The sequence below is a fragment of the Stylophora pistillata genome, chromosome 12, assembly GCF_964205215.1.
Source record: "Stylophora pistillata chromosome 12, jaStyPist1.2, whole genome shotgun sequence".
In the NCBI taxonomy this organism is placed as follows: Eukaryota; Metazoa; Cnidaria; class Anthozoa; order Scleractinia; family Pocilloporidae; genus Stylophora; species Stylophora pistillata.
The window spans coordinates 16,907,011-16,929,162 of NC_142530.1; the positions used below are offsets into that span (position 1 = coordinate 16,907,011).

General features: G+C 41.7%; 1 protein-coding gene across 1 annotated transcript in view; it reads left to right on the top strand.

Moving 5' to 3' along the window:
• Positions 1 to 18,746, top strand: part of LOC111333779 (uncharacterized) — a 21,792-nt gene extending 3,046 nt beyond the window's left edge. Inside the window, 6 exon segments of the mRNA XM_022939402.2 lie at positions 959 to 8,320; positions 8,323 to 15,622; positions 15,720 to 16,131; positions 16,750 to 17,366; positions 17,523 to 17,634; positions 18,198 to 18,746. Coding sequence (XP_022795137.2) covers positions 959 to 8,320; positions 8,323 to 15,622; positions 15,720 to 16,131; positions 16,750 to 17,366; positions 17,523 to 17,634; positions 18,198 to 18,282 — 15,888 coding nt within the window. The 3' untranslated portion in view covers positions 18,283 to 18,746.
• The last annotated feature ends 3,406 nt before the right edge of the window (positions 18,747 to 22,152 follow it).

The following is a 22,152-nucleotide window of genomic DNA, read 5'->3' on the forward strand; positions in this document are numbered from 1 at the left end:
GCCTATACCGCTAAATCCTTTAGAAATTAGTGTATAGAAAGACCCGCTGTATTTGTATAATTCCTGCAAGTAACACTATTTGGCGCTCCGACAATATGTTCATCCTCTCTTCTTGATTTCTCCTTTCTTCACCGTCGTTTTCCACGTCACAGCTATGTAACATGATCGTTTTGGCCACGTGCTATATGGGAACACTTTCTGGCCACCAAATCGTACTTTCAATGCGCAAAAAAAGGTCAGAACTCGCTAGGCGCCAAGGTCTGTCATTTAAGACTTTGAATGAGGCAATCGACCAGAAAACACAAATCACAAGGTTTTAATATTCAGAGAGGCCATTACCCCAGTTTAAAGGTAAAACCTCGCATCTTCGACAATGCTTGGCTCGATTTCCCCCGCTCTCTCGAGTCCGGTTTTTTCGTTTCTCCTCGGGCTCCGGTTCCCGAACAGTGGCTGGTAATCAAGCCTACGACAAAGCGTGATTTCTTTAAATATTGATAAAGTTAAACCTGAAATAGTTGACTGAAGAGTGAATGATATAAACTTGCTTACGGTGTTCGCCATTATTTGAAACTTTCCAGCGAAGAAAAAATTCGTAACATAACTTCTTTTCCATTTTTCAGTCTGTTTTCAGTAGCTCTTAGTATTTCCTTCGCACTTTGCACTTCGCTAGATACTCGCCTTTTCTTGTTCTCTTTCGCGTTTCTTACGTAATGGCTAAACTTATACCTGTAATGCAGTTGGCCGCGCATGCTAAAAGTAACAGTACAGTATGTAAGGACGTACGGTCGAACACCAAACCAAATTCTCTGGGCTAGATAAGTTACTGCTAAGTATGGGGCTACGCTGCGCGCGCTGCGAGCTCCATTATCATAATTCAAGGAAAATGGTTTAAATCATTCATAAATTTAATCAAAAATCAAAACAAAGCTTGCTTTTTTTTTTATTATTCTCCTCAAAGGTCTCCTGCCTTGTTAGCTGCCAGGCTGCATACCAGGGACACTTGAGCTCGCTGTGGGACGTGGAAATGGTCTTAAAGAGAGTAGACATCAAGCTTTTTAACATTCGCAATGATAGTTCTGGTCAACAGCATGCCGATGCAACTATTGGAGGTTTAAACATCTCCCTTCAGTTCTCATGGCCCTTGCACACAAATGGATCCATACAGTTGTCGACGAACCAGACAATTCCTGTTCCCGATGTTGATAAATTTGCTGAACGACTCCTTCAACAGGTAGGATTCAGCAGCTCATTGCCACCAATTCATTTGGTTGGCGTCGGAAACTTTGGTCTCTCTATTGAAAAGTTTCTGATATCGCTTAGCGAAGGAAACGTATCAGCTATTCAGATTGTCCTCACTATTCCAGGCTGGGATGCTTTGAACAAGTTTAAATTCAAAATTTTGAAGCCAAAGTTAAACATAAAACTTGAGTTTATGAGCAAATCGCTCAGTGTAAAAGCTGTAGGTATCATTACTGCCTTAAATCGAGGGTCGTTTCATGGTTTACCCGTTGAAATTGCCTTCCCGAAAAGACCCAATGCTAATATGGAAATTCGTGTTGGCGATGTAGACGCTACTGTTGACTTTGGACATTTGGTGCCAGTACTTGCCGGTGTTGTGAATGAACAGACTCTGAGTGCAGTCAGTAGCATTTCTCCGTACGTCAAAGTTTCAAGTTTTGTCTTTGGATTGGCCCCGGGTTTGGTCAATATGACCGTGGTTAACGTGAAAACAGAATCAACTGATCCATTTTCAGTTCTACGGCGAATAAACATCACCAATGCTACACTTGAATTTTCACAAGGACATTATATCTTTCACGCCAGTATCCGGGTATGCGACCAATATTTCAAGGTTGAAATGTCCAAAGTTACCGGCATGCAATTTATTTTTGAAGTCGAGCGAGACAGAAGAATATCTGTTTCTGTAACCAGTCTCCTGTCCTGTTTGGAAGAGAGGAAAGGTCATCGACCAAACCTTCCCTTCATGAGCATCAACTCTTCAGCCGGACTTCGCCTCGACCTGTTAAAACTCGTTTTCAGACGGAAGCCAAGGCTGGAGATAGACGAAATGTCCATTCTCGCTCAGCTACCCAACAGTTGGAATGTCTTCAGTCATGCGTCATTACCAACAAAGTTATCAAATGTGAGTTTAAGCTTAAAGCTTAACAATTCCATAGTTTTACTTTCGCCAGACGTGAAAGCGGACATTCTCGGTCAAATGGACTTAGGCCAGCCGTCAATTGTGACATTTCCTTTTCATATTCAAATTCCGACAAAAGCCAAAGAAATTTCGATATCTCTTCAGAAAGGAAAGACAATACATGCTAACTTTACCCATATTCAAAACCTTGGAGGACTGAATGAGGCTTTTCCCTCATTTATAGGGTCACTCTTGACAGAAATCCAAGTCACCAAAATGAACTTGAGATTTTCCTCGAATTTCTTCGGTCCTTACCAAATAACTGATCTACAAATGGTGTTGCTGTCAAAGACAAAATGGAACTTTCCATATTTCTACCTGAATGATATGAAACTGCTGTATACGCTAAATTACACCTTATTGAGTGGTCACATAGTACTCGGAAACTTGAGCTTACCCTGCAAATTTGAATGGCCACCACCGTCGAAAGAGGCAATAATCGAGCTTTCAAAGTCGGTGCAAATGTTTGGTATCTCTCCGTTTATAAAAGATATTTTTCTAAATTTCTATGGGCCAGCAACACTTGAAAAATCTTTGAATGGACTGACAAAAACGGGACTTTCGGTTATAAGTGGCATTTCACTTCAAAGAGCATCTTTTCATTTGGCAAATGACCTTTCATTGACAAAAGTTATATTTGGAGCAGCTCTTCCGAAGTATTCGTGGGAACCATTAGATGATTTCTTCACTGTTGAAAATTCATCGTTCTGGGTTCAAATTGAAGTTGGTAAAGCATATGTTATGTTTGTTAAAGGAAATATGGTTTTGGAAGGAAATATACGTATACCGTTCGAGATGAAAGTGCCCCTAAAAGGGGACCAGAATCTGGCAATTAGCCTTCCTAAGAACAGTGTATTTCGAGTCCCACTAAAGCAGTTTATCGGAATACTGACAGGTGCCACCGGAAGCCGATTTCCAGCAGCTCTGGAGAGCTTCATCCCTGAGATCACTCTCGAAAAACTAACTATTTCTTTCCTTGAAAATTTGACAAAGTTCGAAATCGATGAATTGAAGGCCGTTTGCAGTACTCCTTGGGACCTGGGTGGAGCTGGAATTATATCCATCGTTAACGCAACAGTTATGATGTCCCCTCAGATATTCAAGTTAAGAGGATCACTCATACTGGGAAATACAAACTTGGAACTAGAGCTAAAAAATACTTCCACTGGTCAGCTATTATCTCTGGTTAAGCCCGTGAACACTTCTGAACTACAGAGGCTCCTCCAAGATGCCTTTAAAAAGATGATTCCGGGGCTAAAAAATGTTCCAGACGCTGGTCTTCTAGGGCTAGACATCACCGAAGACTCGCTGGTACAGTTATCAGAGGTTCAGTTCTCGAACAATTTTGATTCTGTGAACTCTTTCAGTATTGATATAAGGATATCAAAAGCTTGGTCATTTTTCAGATCTTGTTGTTCACTGATAGCCCCCACCATGATACTTCGTGTTAAGGATCTCAGAGACATACCGACCTATATGCTCTACATATCTACCGGATTTGAGCTTGTCAACAACATGAAGCGACTTGTATTACCACTAGAATGCAACATTCCGGCGTCAAAGCGTTCGTTGATAACACTTAAACTTACACGTGCTGTGATTTTTGAGCTATCAGAAATTACCATCTTACCTTTGGTTGGAAATGCGATCCCAAAAGGCCTACTTTCACCAATTTCAGAAGTCATCGGCAACATATCCCTCTGGCCTTTCGAAGCGAGATTTGAATCCGATACAGGACGCCTGGTTATGTTTAACCTAACCGCAACCGCCCTTGAACGGTGGAACCTGATTGGATTTCCGTTGGCCCTTCAGAATATAACCCTACATGTTAAAATGAAAAATATTCTTCGTGCAGCTTTGAAAGGGCTGTTTATTATGAAAAAATATCCCATCCCTTTTCAATTACCATTTGGCTCAACCCCATCAAATTTAACTGAGCTTATAATGGACTTCGACGGATCGCCTGAAATAACAATCAAAGAAATTGGCCAACATCTTATTGGAGGATTTGTTCTAGAAAGTCTTTTTCCGGCGGTGTTTGACAAAGTGAAGATTACAGTGAGATATTTAAACTTAGGATTGCTTTCTCCCTTGAGGAAACTGAACATACAAAGTTTTAGGCTGGATTTTACACTCAACGATCCAGTGACACTGATCAACAACTGGCTGAGGATAGAAAGAGTAAAAGCCGAACTAAGAGTGCAGAAAGTTCCCAAATTAAGTGTCGATGGACGTTTGGCATGCCTCGTCACACTTGGAGTAGGCGCCAATGTCATCCAGGCCCAAGGTGTCATAGTAATGCCACAGTACTCAACTCGGGCTTGGAAATTGACTCTTCAACCAAAAAAGACCGATCCGTTATCAGCAGGTTCCATTGTTTCATTGGTAGGTGGTGGATTTGATTTAAAGTCGCTTCTTCCGGACCAGATTCTATCAAATGCCAACGAGTTTGTGTTGGAAAAATTTGAAGCAACCTTCATTCCAAACGCTCAATTCAAACTATCCAATATAACATGCACAGTAGAAGCTAACCTCACAGATGTCTGGCTTCCTTTGAGAATACGCATTAAACATATTAAAATTCAGCTATTTGTTGCACATCCCTTTGACGCAGTAAAGCAAAAAGTCAAAGCTACTATCTTCGTAGAAATCCAGCTTGGAAGAGCCATTATTCCAACAGCTTTGTCACTTGACAATGATCACATTCTTCTAGAAATAGAGGAACTGGAAAATCAGCCATTGGTTTTGCGCGACATTGCTGATCTTATTGGTGGCGACGAACTTTTAAAGATTGTACCAGCTGCCCTCTTGAATTTCAATACAGTGACCTTGAATAGATTGGGGATAACGTTTAGCAAACGAAACTTTCAAATTCTAAACGCAAGCATTGGATGCCATCTTCACGGTTTCGACGCTGGTTTTCGTTTTCCACTTCCACTGCCTGATCCAACAAACATTTTTAAAGTGAGACTTGCCGTTCAACATCTGGATCTCGAATTGAGGCGAAATAAGGAGTGGGAACTAACCGCAAGTATCAAAGCATCTGTTAAGGGTGTGCCGCTGGAGAAGCATCTAAGCGACCTTGAAGGGATACTAACTGTAAAATCAAGTTCGGCTACATTCAGTATAAAAAAGACGCTACGCGACGTTACGATTGAGAAGGAACTTGCCGGGATTAGTTGTAAATTAGATATCAAATTCTTCAATCCAAAAATCGTATTTGTCTCACCTCAAAAACCCCAGATTCAATTAGCTATCGTTGTCAATGGGTTCGATGTCCTCAACAAACATTTGCCTTTCAAAGTATTCAAAGACTCGTTAACTTTGGACATCTCGGTGACAGAAGAGACAGGTTTGGCAATCAGGCTCAAAGAAATTCCAATTTTGGACGAAGTAATACCTTGCAGTAAAAGCAAAGATTGGTACACCTGTGATTTTACCTGGCTTTGTCAGAAGGATTCCTACGTGAGACTTCAACTTCCATCCTTTGCTTACACAAAGGATGGATTTTCATCTGCCGTTAATGTTCAGGACTTGGAAAAACTTTGCATTCCACTGACGCCGCCTTTTTTGAGGCAATTTTTTCAGAAGATTCCGTTCCTCTTTGACTTTTTTAACCTTAACTTACCATTGTGGCCTCCACCAGATATAATAGGCTTCTTGCAAAAGATTGGCTCTAACGTCGACAATTTACCAAGGGGCATTGAACGCTTCAAAAGTCCAGAATTTCCGAAGGAGATCCATGCTACCATATCCATCAGTGAGAGCGGCCCTTTAACCTTCGCTATTGAAGTTCAGAACGACGAATCGGTCGACGTTCTGACGCCACTTACTCTTTCTGGTAATTTAGCAGGAATTTCGTTAAAAAAATTTTCAATTGGCTCGGTTTTTGGTGTGCCTTTCGTGGATGTGAATGTCGAAGTTTACCTCTGGGATCTCAAGTTTTTATTTCTTCTCTCTCACCTTCCGAAAGACAATCCTTTATTTATTAGTGCAGAGGAAATGGAATCGCGAATTCTCTGCCGAGACTGCTTTTTCGTCATTGTTGGAGTCTATCCAGTTCCCATTTTTGCCGCCCCCCTTTCCATCAAGTATGCCACTCTCATTGGCGCTAAAGCTCAAGCGACGATATATCATAGAAGACCAGACTACCGTGACTTTGGAACGCTTTCGTCTTTCTTTATTGGGATTTTAAAGTTTTACACAGACGTTGATTACTTGCTATCGAAAGAGGATTTACAAACGGCTAACAGTACTTTACTCGTTTTGAAGTTTTCACATGATAATGAGTTGACTATGATCCAGCTTCCGACATTTACAGGTGGTAGTAGACTCACTTTACGAGTTCCACCGATAGATGGCAAGATGTTTCTTATTGGATGGATGAACTTTTTCAAGACATTTGAACCTAAATGGCTTCTACAAACTGTTCCACTCCGTTACCGTGTTATTGATATAGCTTTTAATATTGGTCCCTTCAGGTGGTCGGTACTTAAATTTGCGGCGTCGTCAGCCAATGAACTAAAGGAAAACGAAGATATATGGCCTTATCCAGTTCACGCAAGTGGAGATGATGCCTTATTGATAGCCTCAGCCGACCTGCTTCTTCTTTCTACAGATGTTGAACTTCGTATAAAGAATTTCGGAAATGCTGGTCTCTCTTTTAGAGTTGCTGCGGGTATAGCCAACCTGATAAAACTAGATCTCGATGCCGAGGCCCGCGTTAACCTGGGAGATTCTGCAAATCCGGTGACATTTTTATCAAAAGCCGTCGTGAAACTGAATTCCTTACTGCTTTTGACTGGTGAGGCAAAAGTTTCAAAAGATTCCATAACCATATCAGGTGAACTACGATTCAGTTTACTTGGAGTAATTCGTTTTCATGGAAAAGTCACCGCAAGGTTTCTTTCAGGTCTTTCGTTTGTTATTGATGCAAATGCAGATATCTACCTTTTCGGTGTGCGACTGTCCAAGTCTCATCTATACGTAATGAGTTCATTCTCCACATCGGTTGTAAGGGCCAGGGCTGTTTTTATGGGAGCTGACATGATTATTGATCTGATAAGGAAAGGATTGTCTTTTAATGTTCAGGCAGCTGCAAAAATTCGAATCTTCCTCGAGGTCGACCTTGGTGAAATAAATGTGGCCGGAGTAGACATTGGAAGAATTGTCCTAAGTACTGGCTTTAATGGGGAATTGAAGATATCATTCCCAGGGAGGAGCTCAGCAAAAGTTAGTTTCCATTTCATGGGAATAAGAATAGAGCTACCATTATTAACATTCGACACAAGGGACGCAAGGCCAGAGAAAATTCCTCACCTTTTTGAAAAGCTCATCAAGAAAGAAGCTCTTAGCTTGATTAAAAATCTCCTCGTTAGTAGTCCCACTGAGCTACTGCGGGCATTTGTAGAAGGTGTTCTGGATTTTGCTGGAAATATGGGTCGGCTTTTTGAAGACTTGCTGGAGGTTGGGCTCAAATTCCCCGCAAGAGAACTTGGAAAATTTCTTAACGACCTTGTCGACGCTGAAAAGGCCGTGGCTGAGGCTGCAAGAAATTTAAATAAAGCTGCTGTACTGGCAGCAAGAGGCTTAAGAGAGGCAGCATCAAAAGCCGTAGAAGTAGCCGAGAAAACCGTCCAGAAGGTAGGAAAGATTGCAGAACAAGCAGGGAGACGACTTGCTGAAACAAATAAAGCGTTGACGGAAGCTATAAAGAAGACTATTCGCATCGACAATGCTGTTAAGGAGGCAAAAAGAGTTCTAACAAACATTTCAAAGACATTAAAAGATGTAGTCAACCGAATAGGTGATTTAGCTCACAAAATAGCGGATGAGATAGCTCGTGGAATTCGTGACATTGGTGGAAAGATTATAAAAACGTTTGGTGGGTGGATTGGAAAACGTGCAATCTATCGACGCGATGCACTTACTGACGAAAAAAGGAGAAGAGAGGGTGAAAAAAATGAATTACAAAGAGATCAAAGCGACCAAAGGACTCGAGTGAGGAGTAAAGAACGAGAGCTGGAAGGTGCTCGAAAAGAAAAACAACTTAAAACAGTGCTGCGAGATGAAGCACAAAGGGATGCAAAACGTTCTTCTGAAAATCTACAAACGGCTTTAAAAAAGACATGGCAGACAAAAAGACGTCTTACGACGAAATTATCAACAAAGGTAAATGTAAAACAGGAGAAAATAACTGTCACCCACATGCCACATGCCTTCGTAATGGAGCTGAAGGCCAATCATTTAGATGTGAGTGTAGACGTGGATGGATCGGAAATGGTACCTATTGTGAAAGACCAATTAAAGCTGTAGCAATAATATCAGATAGCCCTAAACCAATCGGTGAGGAAGTTTCCTTCTCGGCGTTTACAGTATCGGGAACAAATGTTGAGTACAAGTACAGTTTTAACACTGCTTTTAGCCGGTACGGTGTCTCATCACACGTTTTCACCTCTCCAGGAGTCTATGCTGTGGACGTCTGGGCGCAAAATGATGTCAGCAATTCCTCAGAGAGCGCAATTGTTGTTATCCAGGCTCCAGTCACGGATATCAGCCTTCGCATATTGGGAGATTTCAAGCCTTGCCGTGCTGTACACTTTATTCCAGCAGCTACTGGAACAAACGTCTCCTTTGATATTGACTTTGGAGATGAGAGCTTAAAGCGCAATATTACTGGATCCGTATCACATTATTTTTCACGATCAGGAGAATTCGTTATAAATGTAACTGCTAGCAATCTTGTTAGTTCTATCACTAAAAGATTCCTGGTGAACATCTCATCCTCTCCTTGTGATCAGCTTTTCTGTGATATTTGGAAGGTAGAGACAATGTTTCCATTTGAAACTCCAGAAAAAATAGCCTCACTAGTGTGGTCATTTTTGCACTCTTTAAAGGCAGGTCCACGAGAGAAACGCTATGCCAGGATTTGGAAATTTTTGTCTTTCTTCCACCCTATTCCTTACAAAACTTTAAAAACGTTAACGACAGGAAATTTTTCAAGAACTTTGACAGGATATTACAGTTTTAATGGATCCTTTATTGAGTTAGACTTTATCATGGCTGGATTTCTTTCGTCCAAGGTTGCACATCTATCTGGAGTCGAAAGCAGCTTTTTACACCCACACATCAGAGATCCCATCGAATTGTTTACTTGGATCTCCTCCGTACTATTAAGCACAGAAGAGTTTTTAAACACGTGGAGTTTCTCGCAAACGAGACAAGAATATTGCCAAAATCGACTTTCCATGTCAACGATCAATAGTGCTCTTGATGGCTATATTTTCGGTGCACAAATGGCTGATTTTCCTAAGAATGGAAAGCTTTCAAACTTTCTATTTGATTATTATTGCCCCTCAAGTTCCGATGTTACATTCAGCTGGGAAACGAGGTATAGAAGATTTCTAAACCTTTCGAAAACGCCAGACGATAATAAGATCTGGGATCCAGTGATACTCCCTTCTAAATTGTCAAAGGCAACTTCCAGCTTGAAAGGTTTTGTGTCTCCGATAAAAGAGTTTTGTTTGAGCACTTTTCTGGACTTAGTGAGGTTAGGAGCAAATATAACAAATCTTGAAAGCGAGGGAAATGAAGAAAGCATCTGCGAAACTTATATCACTTGCCAACAATGCATTTTTAGTGGAGCGAGTAGCAGCTGTTTTTGGTGCGAGAGCTCGAATGAATGCCTTTCGAAAAAGTCAAAAAACCAATGTAGCAAAAATCACACATTTTTTAAACTTCCATGTAGTGAAACGTGCCAGCTTAGTCAAAGATGTTCAGACTGTACTGTGCGAAAAGGGTGCGGTTGGTGTCAGTCTCTGTTGTCCGATGAGGGACCAGCCTGTCATGAAGGTGGTCCACAAGGACCACGATCGCCAGCTTTGTGCAACTCGGTGGAGTGGTACCAGGGAACTTGCACCTCTACTTGTCCTGTAAGCCATGGACATCTTTGTAACGGTAAAGGAATCTGTAGAGGTGGTAAATGTTACTGCATTCCAGGTGTCTATGGAGATGATTGTTCCAAAGATGGCTGTGTCTACACGGCGCAAGAAAACGATACATTTCAGTTCATATCTCGCAGGTTTAAGGTAAATGGAACTGACATTCAAATGGCAAACAGAGCAGACAAAGGAGATTCCACCTTGGCCTTCAATTTTCATGTAACCATACCGAATATAGGGACACCACAAGACTGTCAAAATCGTGCTACAAGTTCGAGTTTTCATCCTCTGTTCCCAAGAATGCTACGCATCGGTGTGAATAGGGCCGGACTACATAGCTTTTGTGGACTTTTTGGATCTTTAGCATCTGAGCGGAAGGGAATTCCCACTTGTGATATGATTTTGAGTAGAGAACAATGTCTACGAACTGAAAGATGTGCTTGGAATGTCAAGGAGCCATGTACTGGTATGTTGTTGAAAGGCTGCTTTGAGATAACGAAGTCGCTTGACGTACTTGTACATCAGTCATCAGTTATCTCTTCACCAATTTCTGGTAACGTAAACATAACAGAGGACAGTCTGCAGATTACTGGCTGGCCTAAAAGTGAATGGGAAGGTTTTTCTGTAACAGTGTCCCACTTAAAACCCTTTAATATCACCAGTGTACATGGTGGACAGATTATTGGGACAACGCTCTCGAGAAATGATTCTTTATTACCTGATTTCGTTAGAGTCAAGGTTGTGCACGATGGTGCCTTAAAAGATCCTTTGCCTTACTTACTTCCTTGCAGCCCCGGCTGTTCTCAAGTAATACATTTCTACAATGGAATCTGTGACCAAGATTGTAACACAACAGAATGCAGTTACGACAATGGTGAGTGCATAACAACGCATTTCAATTTATCTGGCTTCTCAGTACACTCTGGAGGTATAAATGACATATTTGCTGACACTTCAGTTAGGTTGCTACACCGCCTAAAGAAAATAACTGGAGAGAAGGATATCCTTATTGCACGTGGACCACTAAGCGTCTTTTCCTTAGCAAAAGAGGTTGTACTCGAAATACGTAACTGTGATGATCTGCATTCCTTACTTATTTTTCAAAGCTACAGGCGCCCAGTTGTAAAATTTGTGGAAAATGTGATATCTCAGAACGCATCATTGGAAAAAATCACATTGTTAACCGCCGAAAAACTCATCGAGCTTGGAATTGATCAAGTATCACCATATGGTAGAAATGGCGGCGACTACGATATTGCTGAGATTACAACGTCATCACTTCGAAATCAAACAAGATTCAAAGTGGGATTAGCAATACTTTCCGAAGCTAGATTGTTGGATTTCGCCCTTGTTGAAAACGAAAGCTCCAACGGGGAGACATATTTTCATATCAAGATTTACCGTCAAAAGTCTGTCTTACGCAAGTTAAACGACTACGACCCATCTTTGTATTTATCTACTGAGTGCAGCTCGTTGTCTTGGTGCTCTGGTCATGGTATTTGCATGGTAAACGGGAGTTGTCAATGTGATTTTTACTATACAGGAAAAAAGTGTCAGATAAACAACTGTCCAAGTCAATGCTCTGGTCACGGTACTTGTATCGATGGTGTATGTGTCTGTAACTTTGGATGGGAAGGATATGATTGCTCTAAAGTTAAATTATGCACTCTGCTTTGTCCAGAACATTGGATTGGCGATGGCGTTTGCGATCCGAGCTGCAATACACCTATGTGTTTACACGATAAAGGAGACTGTCAGGATATCTGTGTTTGTCCAGATACATGGCTTGGAGATGGATTGTGCGACCACACCTGCAACTCCACAAGCTGTGACTACGATGGTGGTGACTGTGCGAAAAAGGAGTGCAGTCCTGGTTGCGCTTCAGAAATCTTAGGAGATGGCATTTGTGACCATCAGTGCAACACACAGCAATGCAGTCTAGATGACGGCGACTGCCTCTTCGCCGCAACCTGTTCTTGCAGCCAGGACATTCAGGGAGATGGTGTTTGTGATGATGAGTGTAATAAAGCGTCTTGTATGTACGATTACGGAGATTGCACTTCGCAGGTTCTAAGCGATGACTGCCCTCAGTCGTGTTCTCCTCCTATGATCGGAAATGGATTTTGTGACGTTTTTTGCAATGTGTCGTCTTGTAAAATGGATGGAGGAGACTGTAATCCAACAGCTACTGCAATGCGTCTTTGCTATGAGGGCTGTCTTCCTCGTTTTCTAGGTGATGAGGCATGTGATTCTGCTTGCAATGTGCAGGCATGCAACTTTGATAATGGTGACTGTCCGACACCCATCGTTCAAGAGTGTGCTGCTGAATGCCAGGTGGACATGGTAGGAGATGGTATCTGTCAATCAGAATGCCAAGTAGAAGAATGTTCTTTTGATGCCAGTGATTGTCAGTGTTCTCAAGGATGCTCAAACACATCAATAGGAGACGGAGTGTGTGACATGGCATGCTTTGTAGAATCTTGCGACTACGATAAAATGGACTGCATGTGCTCTTCAAGTATATGTCCGAAGGAATACCTTAGTAATGGTCAATGTGATAAAGAATGCAATAATAGAATATGTGACTTTGATGGTGGAGATTGCACTTGTGCGGAAGGTTGCGCTCTAACCTCGATCAATGATGGTTCTTGTGATCCAGCTTGTGATACAAAAGCCTGTAATTTTGACGGCTTGGACTGTGGGGGCTGTGAGTCAGAGTCCCACCTCGACATCTGCGACGAAAATGCTGATTGTATGACTTCAAATGATTCTTTGCCATACGTAAAATGCCGTTGCAGAAATAGCTTTTATGGAGATGGCTTTTCTTGTGTGAAAAGAGGAAATTGCTTTAATGATAGCAACATTTGCTCCGAAAATGGCCAATGTATCGAAGGTAACGGAACATTCGAGTGTTACTGCAACGAAGGTTGGGTTGGAAATGGCATTTTCTGCGAAAATGTGGATGAATGCAAAAATAATTACGACAACTGTGGCGTTAATGCAAACTGTTTAGATGTACCTGGGAGTTACAAATGCGTTTGCGAGGAAGGATGGACTGGCGATGGCTACAACTGCACGGATGTCAATGAATGCGAGTCCAATAGACACTTGTGCTGTGGAAATGAGAACTGTTTCAATACCGAGGGGAATTATACCTGCTCGTGCAAACATGGATGGCGAAAAAATGACACCTACAGATCAGCAGCACATGGACAATGTTACCTCGATATGAATCCTGTTTGTGTTGACATAGATGAATGCTTTGAGGACAGACACAATTGCTCTACATATGAAAACCAAGCTAATGCAATCTGCACCAATGCTATTGGCGGTTTTAAATGCTCTTGTGAAGAAGGATGGGAAGGTGATGGTTATTTTTGCTTTGACGTCAACGAATGTTTAAACGAATCTGTTTGTCCTACCAACCAGAAATGTCATAATTTGCCTGGTAATCATTCTTGCCATTGCAAAGATGGCTTTACATTGGAGACCTCTACGAAAGAATGCCAGGATTTAGACGAGTGTGCTCTTGGTTTGGCTGCCTGTGACCCATTTGCGTTTTGTACGAACTCATATGGAAGTTTCAAATGTGAATGCATGGAAGGATTTGAGGATAAAAAAAGGGTATGCACGGAATACCAATGTGGAAATCAGACAAACAACGAGACTCATTCGGTTGGGATAAACGTTACCTATACTACTCAAGACGTCTGTACTTGCATTGGAGAATTTTTAAACACTGGGAAATCTTGCATGGATATCGATGAATGTTCGTTAAAAAAATTTGACTGTCCTGCTTCTGCCCCGCTGTGTCAGAATTTGCTTGGTGGATATGAATGCAAATGTGATGCCGTGGACAACTCATCGTGTGATCCTGTAAACCCATGCAATTCCAATAAAAGCAGATGTGGTCAAAACATGACTTGTATAGCAGTGGGTGTGGAACACTACTGTGTATGCCCCGATGGATTTACTCAAGATGAAAATGGAACTACGTGTGTTGACATTGATGAGTGTCTCAATCCACAGTTCTATGGCTCCTGCGAGGAAAACGCTGATTGCGTTAACCGCAAGGGAAGCTTTGAATGTAGATGTCGTTCGGGATACTTTCAGAGCGGAGATGCTTGTTTCGAAATTAATGAATGTGAAGGAACCATTACTAAAACGATTGCAGGTGGCCTGGAGGAGTGCAAAGCCGGTGTCTGTTCCTCCACGGAAGCTTGTATTTTCCGTAACAATTCCAGAGATTCAGTCCGTGACTCCAACACTACCTTGGTTTGTGCCTGTGATCACAGCGACAGCCAACAAATAGAATGCATCGAAGCCACTGTGCAGGTAATTCAGTCTGGGGAGAGTATTTCCAGTCTTATTTCGATTCCTTGGTACGCAACAGGTGCTTCAAGTGCAAATATCAGCATTACCAACCAAACCTTTCATAACTGTTCGAAAGAAATGATTTGCAAGAACACGGCAGGATCATATGAGTGCACATGTCAAGAGGGATACCACATCGATAGAAGTAAATGGGCCTGTCAAGATACCGACGAATGCTTCACAAATAATACTTGCCATTCAAATGCTTCTTGTCTTAACACTGTCGGGTCATTTTACTGCAAGTGCAATTCTGGATTTGCTGGGGATGGACTCACCAACTGCTCTGATATAAATGAATGTTCTTTGAAAATTGGAAACTGTACTCTAAAGTCCGTATGTATCAATACCGTTGGTGGCTACTTTTGTGCATGTGAAAATGGTTTTCAACGGAACGGAACCTTGTGTCAAGATGTAGATGAATGTTCAAGCATAGACTTCAATAATTGTCACCCAAGAGCGTCCTGTGGCAACTACATCGGTGGTTATAACTGTAGTTGTATGTCGGGTTACACGGGAGATGGCTACAGCTGCTCAGACATTGATGAATGCAAAAGCGACTCTCCTTTCTGTGGAGTTCATGCCTCTTGTTATAACACCCCTGGTTCTTACGAATGCAAGTGTAACCCAGGATGGACAGGCAGCGGTACAAACTGCACAAACATCGACGAATGTTCTCATGGGTCACACACTTGTATTGAGAACTCATATTGCACAGATAATCAAGGCAGTTACACATGTACATGTATGTATGGGTGGAAACGTCAGTGGTTTGAACCATACGGGAGATGTTCCAAGTGCGATCCAAACGCCCTCTGCTCAAGTCATGGAAAGTGCTTACGAAATGGTACTTGTGATTGCCTTAGGCATTATCGAGGAGCTAACTGCTCAGTATGCATGTCAGAAGTCAGATGCTCAGGCCATGGGCACTGTGACTTTGACGGGAAGTGCTATTGTGACCATGGCTGGACAAGGCAACCACTCGACTGCAGCATTTGTTCACCAGAGACTCTCTGCAGTGGTCACGGGACGCGTAACTACGACTACGAAACCTACAAAAACAAGTCTTGTTTTTGCAATGACAATTTCTTTGGACAAAATTGCAGCAAAGGTGAGAAAATTTGTTTATTAAAAATGGAAGACGAGGGAAGCCTTATTACTTACTTTATACTTAGAGCTTACGGTTTTTTCTTACGATCAAAATGCAGCATGCCCCATTGTGGAAGGTGAAGTCTGTGGACTACATGGCTTTTGCAATCGTGATCCTTCTTCTCTCCTTCCGTGTGTTTGCCTCTCGGGATATCAGTGGAATAGCACTTCTGTTATATGCGAGGACACTGATGAATGCCTTCTTGGCTCTCATGAATGTCTTCCGCCCGCGCAATGTATCAACACACCAGGGTCCTATCGCTGTGAATGCCCCACTCTTGTGGGTTGGTCCTTCGATGGCAAAACCTGCAACGACACTGATGAGTGCCAATACCCAAATGTCTGTGATTCTCAGGCCACCTGCATTAACTTCCCGGGGGGATTTAACTGCAGTTGCAACACTGGATGGCGTGGAAAAGGGGCACATCCCATCTGTTTTGATATAGACGAATGTGCTGAAGGAACAGATAGGTATCATCCAATATTTCTTTAATTTACCGGACGTAACTTTTTTTAAGATTTTATCTAGGTGCGTGAGTTTCCTCGCATGAAAAAAGGAGTAGTATTGGGCATTAGAAAGAGAAGTAAATATCCGAATACTCGGAAGAAATTAATCCTAATGCTTTCCCAAATTCTTTGTCTACCCGTGGGAATTACATGAGATGGGGAAGACGAGGGGCACATCCTATATGTCCTGATATGTGGACGTATGCACAAAAGGAACAGATGTAATCAATAAAAATAGGTGATCTCTCGATTTGGCTTTAAGTAGTTTGGCTTCTATTCGGGTGTCCGATTTAATTTTTATTTTTTAAGCAAGTAATCGAAAACATAAAGCTGATGAAAAACATCTAGAAAAACTGACGGAGTTCGTTCTTTAAATTATCCGACATCCTCTGCATTTGTGGATACCTCGAATGGAGAGAGATATGTACAGTTACTACAGAGAGCTTTCCTATTATCTATTGTCATTCAAGTCCTAGAATGAATAACGTTAAATCCCATAAACTTGGTTTTGCATAAGCCGTGAAGTGCACTGTCTCGACATAATTGCTCTATTTTTTTCCCTTTAACGCGTATTCTTCACAGATGTCCTGGTCCATCCAAATGTGTCAACACCCTTGGAAGTTATTACTGTATCTGTGATCCAGGCTGGGAGAAAGTTTCGGAGTTTGCGTGTAAAGATATCGACGAGTGTAGTCTCGGAGTTGATGGATGTGATCCCAACTCTGCTTGTATTAATACAGCAGGAAGCTGGCAATGCACATGTAATAGCGGGTATTACCCAGATCCATCAGATGCGCGCTTGCCTATATGCAAAGACATCAATGAATGCGTCCAGAATGCAAATGCATGCCCAGCAGAGTCACTATGTGTCAATTACGCAGGTTCATACCGATGTAACTGCCTGTCCGGATGGAGAAACCAAGGTCCTCATAAATGCGTTGATATTAACGAGTGTTCTGAAGGATCTCACAGCTGTCCATTAAACTCGAGATGTGTTAACATTCAAGGGTCGCACCAATGTCATTGCAATTCTGGCTTCACCCCTCCCATTACAACAACGACGTGTCAGGATTTAGACGAGTGCACAACAGGACGCCATTCATGTTCCTCGTTTGGCAACGCCTACTGTGTGAATACCATTGGCTCTTATACTTGCCGGTGTTACAATTGCTATTACATGTCTGGCAGTAGCTGTAAATGTAAGTATTAAATTATTTTTGGCAGTGTTGCATTGATATTTACAACATGAGTAGTCGATGCAACAGGGTGTTGACCTGGTCCTGGTGTGAGTTGTGATGCACGAAAAGAGAATGCGTTATGAAACAATCTTCTATTGATAATTCTCCTTCTTGTAGCTGACTGCCGTCTTGAAACTCAGTACTACTACACAACCGTCTATACCTCTTATAGAAGTTACTATACCACAAGTTGCGGTTTTCTTGGTTTAAGAAGGTGCAGAAGGTCAAGGTATGAAAATTTACCTAACTCTCATCGCCGCTTAAACGCTTATTTTTTCCACTCTAATTAGCGCTCGGATATCTATGGCTATTCTTAGTTTCACTTGTATGGGTTTAACCAGTTGCTTACAATTTTCTCCAATTCCTTTTTACGTAAGGAGGGGGGTTGTTCAGAGGGAACTTTTACTGAGGCTAATCCCTACATAACGAACCCTAAATAGCTGATTTTCAACGTTTGGCAGTTTTGTGGTTTCTAAGAAGCCTACTCTAATTATACTTTTTCTAATCGGCCCATCATAGATTTGAACTTAGCGACTATTTTTTTGCCAACGCCACCATTGAATGTGAAAAACGCTCTTGATATACAGGATGTAGGAAATAGGATCAAAATTTAGAAACAAGCAGCACTCCCTTATGGATTTACACGTGGTTGAAATTCTCCTCCATTCAGGCGCTCCTTATTCGGTAGCTATCAAAAATATTAAATGACCCACCCTCCGGGCCTAATATACATTGATAAGTAACGCCAATTTTGTTACTCAAGACATTGCTCTATTGTTTTCATTATCCTAGGACAAGATATAAGACCAGAGCTGCATTACAAAGTCATGATGTTTGGGTTGCAAACCGTGCGGGAGCGGTCTGTCCTTGCCGCTAATTAAGAACTTACCATCGTCGTTGATTAAAGCAATTGCTGTGTAGTTGAAATTAAGAATTGTAGTTTTTCAGAGAAAGATATTTTGGGATTTTTCGATATATTTAGAATTCGATTTTTCTTTAGTCTTCATTAATCTTTTGTACTTTCTGGTAGCGCAAGGTTCACAACTGCGAGTATGGATGTTTTCTTAAACTGGGAGTTATCGGCTTTAAAGTAGTGGTTAGCTCTTAAGGTTGTTTTTATTCGGTCATTTGTGGCTCATCTCGTATATTACACAGGTATGACGTCAGATATCAAGGTTAAGGAAACACAACCATATTATAAAATAAGCGTTAAGCCTTTTTTGGTAATAATAGTGGACGTAGGAGTGAAAGTCGGAGTTAAAGATTGAGTTGTAGTTGGAGTTAGCAGACGTTGTAACAGCAAGGAAGTCGAACAATAAAGAAGCATGAAGCTGTAAGTGATCCAAGGTTCGGGTACCTTTCCCTCAGTTTGCCTAAGCTATCTTCCCCTTAATGTCCTGAGTCAATGTCCATATTAAATCGCGCATTCCACTTTCCGCATTTCGAGTGAGCTCTGTCTTTAATACAAATCTCTATGAGTACACGATCTAAGAAAGTTTTAGGGACAGTACATGCATCTGCTGCTATATACTTTACAGTTCCTGGACGAACCACATGAAAAAACTATTGATGTTAAAGATGAAATTTGTCGCAAAGGGAATTTTTTTATAATGACATGAACTAAATTTTGTTAACTTCTTTTAAACCATTATTAAAAATGAAGTGTATCACACGAATATGATTATTCCTTGGATAATCGTCAATTATCTGAAAAAAATGAAAAGCTCTTTAACATGTGGTGGGTCTAAGCGATTGTTGTTTGGGGGTTGTATGCATGGAAAAATTCACGCAAAACACGCCCTACTGATAACTAAACGGACCATTCTTACAAATCACTATGGATAACGACTTGTATTTTTTTTGAAGAATACATTTCAAAGACTGGCTGAAGAAAAACGTTATCAAATCGTTTTCCGTTGGAACGAGTTTCGGAGGTAGAAAATCAAGTAGGTCAGGAAATGTAGACTGATAACAATGCCTTTGAGAGCGAGTCCACGAGAAAAACCGGGCAGGGGGCGTTAATGCTAAAATCACCAATTTGGCTCAAACTTGGCGCAAATGCTAAGCATCAAGAGTTAACAAATGTGAAAATAGTATTTCAAAGTATTTTATTCCCTGGGAGATATGGGGTCTCCCTGGGAAACCTTTATCTTTTGCGTTTTGTTGTATAAATAACGAGCTAATTTTGCATTGCTGTTGTGAAAAACGGAAAAGCTATCTTCAGCTTCAGTCCCCGTTGTGTTCTACATCTATCAGACTTCAAAAACATCGAAAAAGACAACTTTTTCTAGTTTGAAAAAGTCCAAAAATGAGGGTATTCTAAGCCCCAATATCTCCGATGACCAACCACTTCAAACCATAGTTCCCACAGGGGGAGTGAAAGCCATCACTTGATTTCCAAAGACAGAAATAAACTTTTGGGTAACTGATTTAGTTATCCGTGTTGACGTGAAATCTTCATCTAAACTATCGCTTTTGGTCTGTTTTCGTAAACTACATGTTTGTTCATTTCGTTAAAATTGCACGAAATCTACAGAAATCGGAAAACTCGCAGTTTCCAGGGATTTCCTCCGTGGCCATTTTGTAGTCATCTGAGGTAAACCAAGTGGACGAGGAACTTCAGATATTCACGTACAAACGGCTCAACGTTTGGATGAAGAAGGAATAAAAACGTTTACTGGACAGCTAAATACATCACACTGAGGTTGCTCAGTTGATACCTCGAGCTCGATTGCACTTAATTAACCCAGTCCTCCTTGCTACATCGATATATAATATTAATCTGTTAGGTCAGTGTGATCTGTTTCGTTGGATCATTAAATTGCATAGTAACGGGACTTAAAGAGACTCACTGCCCTTGCCCTTTACTCAATAAACTACAGTATTGTTGATTTCCAAACACGTGCAATGTCGGAAGATTGCTAAAGGATCATTGGTTATCGTGCTCAACTAGTTCTCCTAGTTCTTCTAGTCTGCATTTGGTCTCCAAATTACTGTGCGAGAACGAGGCTAACTGCGGTGTAGCTTTCATCTCGGTACAAAGAATAATAATAAAATACAAATAATAATAAATAAGTTATTTCTTTTTGCGCATTTTCCTAACGCCCAAATGCGCTTTACGGTGTCAAATTATCATAACCTATACACTAGAAAATGGAAAAAAGTCTAAAGAATCGAAAAAATCAAAAGTCTAAAAGTACTAAAAATCCAAAAAATAAGTAAAAATTGAAAGTTTAAAAATATGCTTGTCGAAAAAGATAGGTCTTAAGCTTATCTTTAAAACTAGAGACAGATGCGCTGCTTTTAATCGCAAATGGAACCGAGTTCTAGAGGTATGGCGCGTGAAGCCACGATCCTGAAGCACCAGCTCTGATGGGCTGGTCATGTTTCCCGAATGGAAGACCACCGCCTACCTAAGATTGTCATGCACGGTGAACTCTCAACCGGACATCGTGAGAGAGGGGCTCCAAAGAAGAGATTCAAGGACAGCCTAAAGAAGTCACTCAGCATCTGCAACATCGACCACAAAGAGTGATCTGACCTGGCTACAGACCGTGGTACCTGGCGCCACACAATCAACCAAGCCACCGCTTAATTTGAGGAGGATAGACGTGAGGTACTTAAAGACAAGCGACAGAGGAAGGCCGCGCCGCCTCCACCATCATTCCGGAGATCACCTTTCTCTACAGATACTGCCCGCGGATTTGCCTTTCCCGCATCGGTCTGGTCAGCCATGAACGTGCCTGCAGCCGACGTCAACGTGGACAACCTTTTTAATCTTGGTTCGCGAAGTCAAGCCAACAACCGACATGATCAAACTTTCGCTTGCAAGTGATCACTTTTGCCGTCGCGTTCATAACATATTGTCTCTGAATAAGATAATCAGGTAGGCCATAAAGAAGCTAATTACAATGATCTAAGCGAGACGTTACTAATGCATGCACTGGTGTTTTGGTGGAGTCAATACTAAGGCATGGACGTATGCGACTAATATTTCTGATATGATAAAAGCAGTCTTGCATAGATCATTGAAGTGTTCCTCGAAACTCATGGTATCGTCGAGGACGGCACCAATGTTTTGTGCGCTAGATGTGGGCTCGACAGTGGCATCACCCACAGTAATCGAATCTAATTGTGGCTTAGGGCGGTGTTTAGCATGCAGAACCAGGAGTTCAGTCTTCTCGTTGTTTAACCGGAGATTGTTTAAAAGCATCCGTTGGTTCAGCTCACGCAAACAAACTTCAACCCTACTCCGCGCAAACATGACGTCCTCCAATTCAATGGTCTTTATGCTAAGGTAAAGTTGAATATCGTCCGCGTGCATATGAATCCCGACACCATAGCGACGCAGGATAGCTCTGAGAGGAGAGGTATAGACCAACTATAGGATTGTGTCCAACACAGACCCCTGGGGAAGACCGCAGATCAGTTGACGATCAGAAGAACTAGTATCTCTGATTTGGACGAACTGTGAACGACTGGACAAGTAGGACTCAAACCAAGTGTAGGCAGAGCCCTGAACACCAATACACTGGAAGAGACGCGATAGTAGGCTGCCATGATCCACTGTGTCGAACGCTGCCGACAGGTCCAACCAGTACCAACATCACACACCTTCCATCATCCGGTGCACGTAGCACATCGTTATGCACTCATAACAGTGCTGATTCAGTGCTATGGCCCACTTTATAAGCGGATAGGAAAATCTCTTCAAGTTTATTTTCTCGCAGATGGGAAATGAAATAAA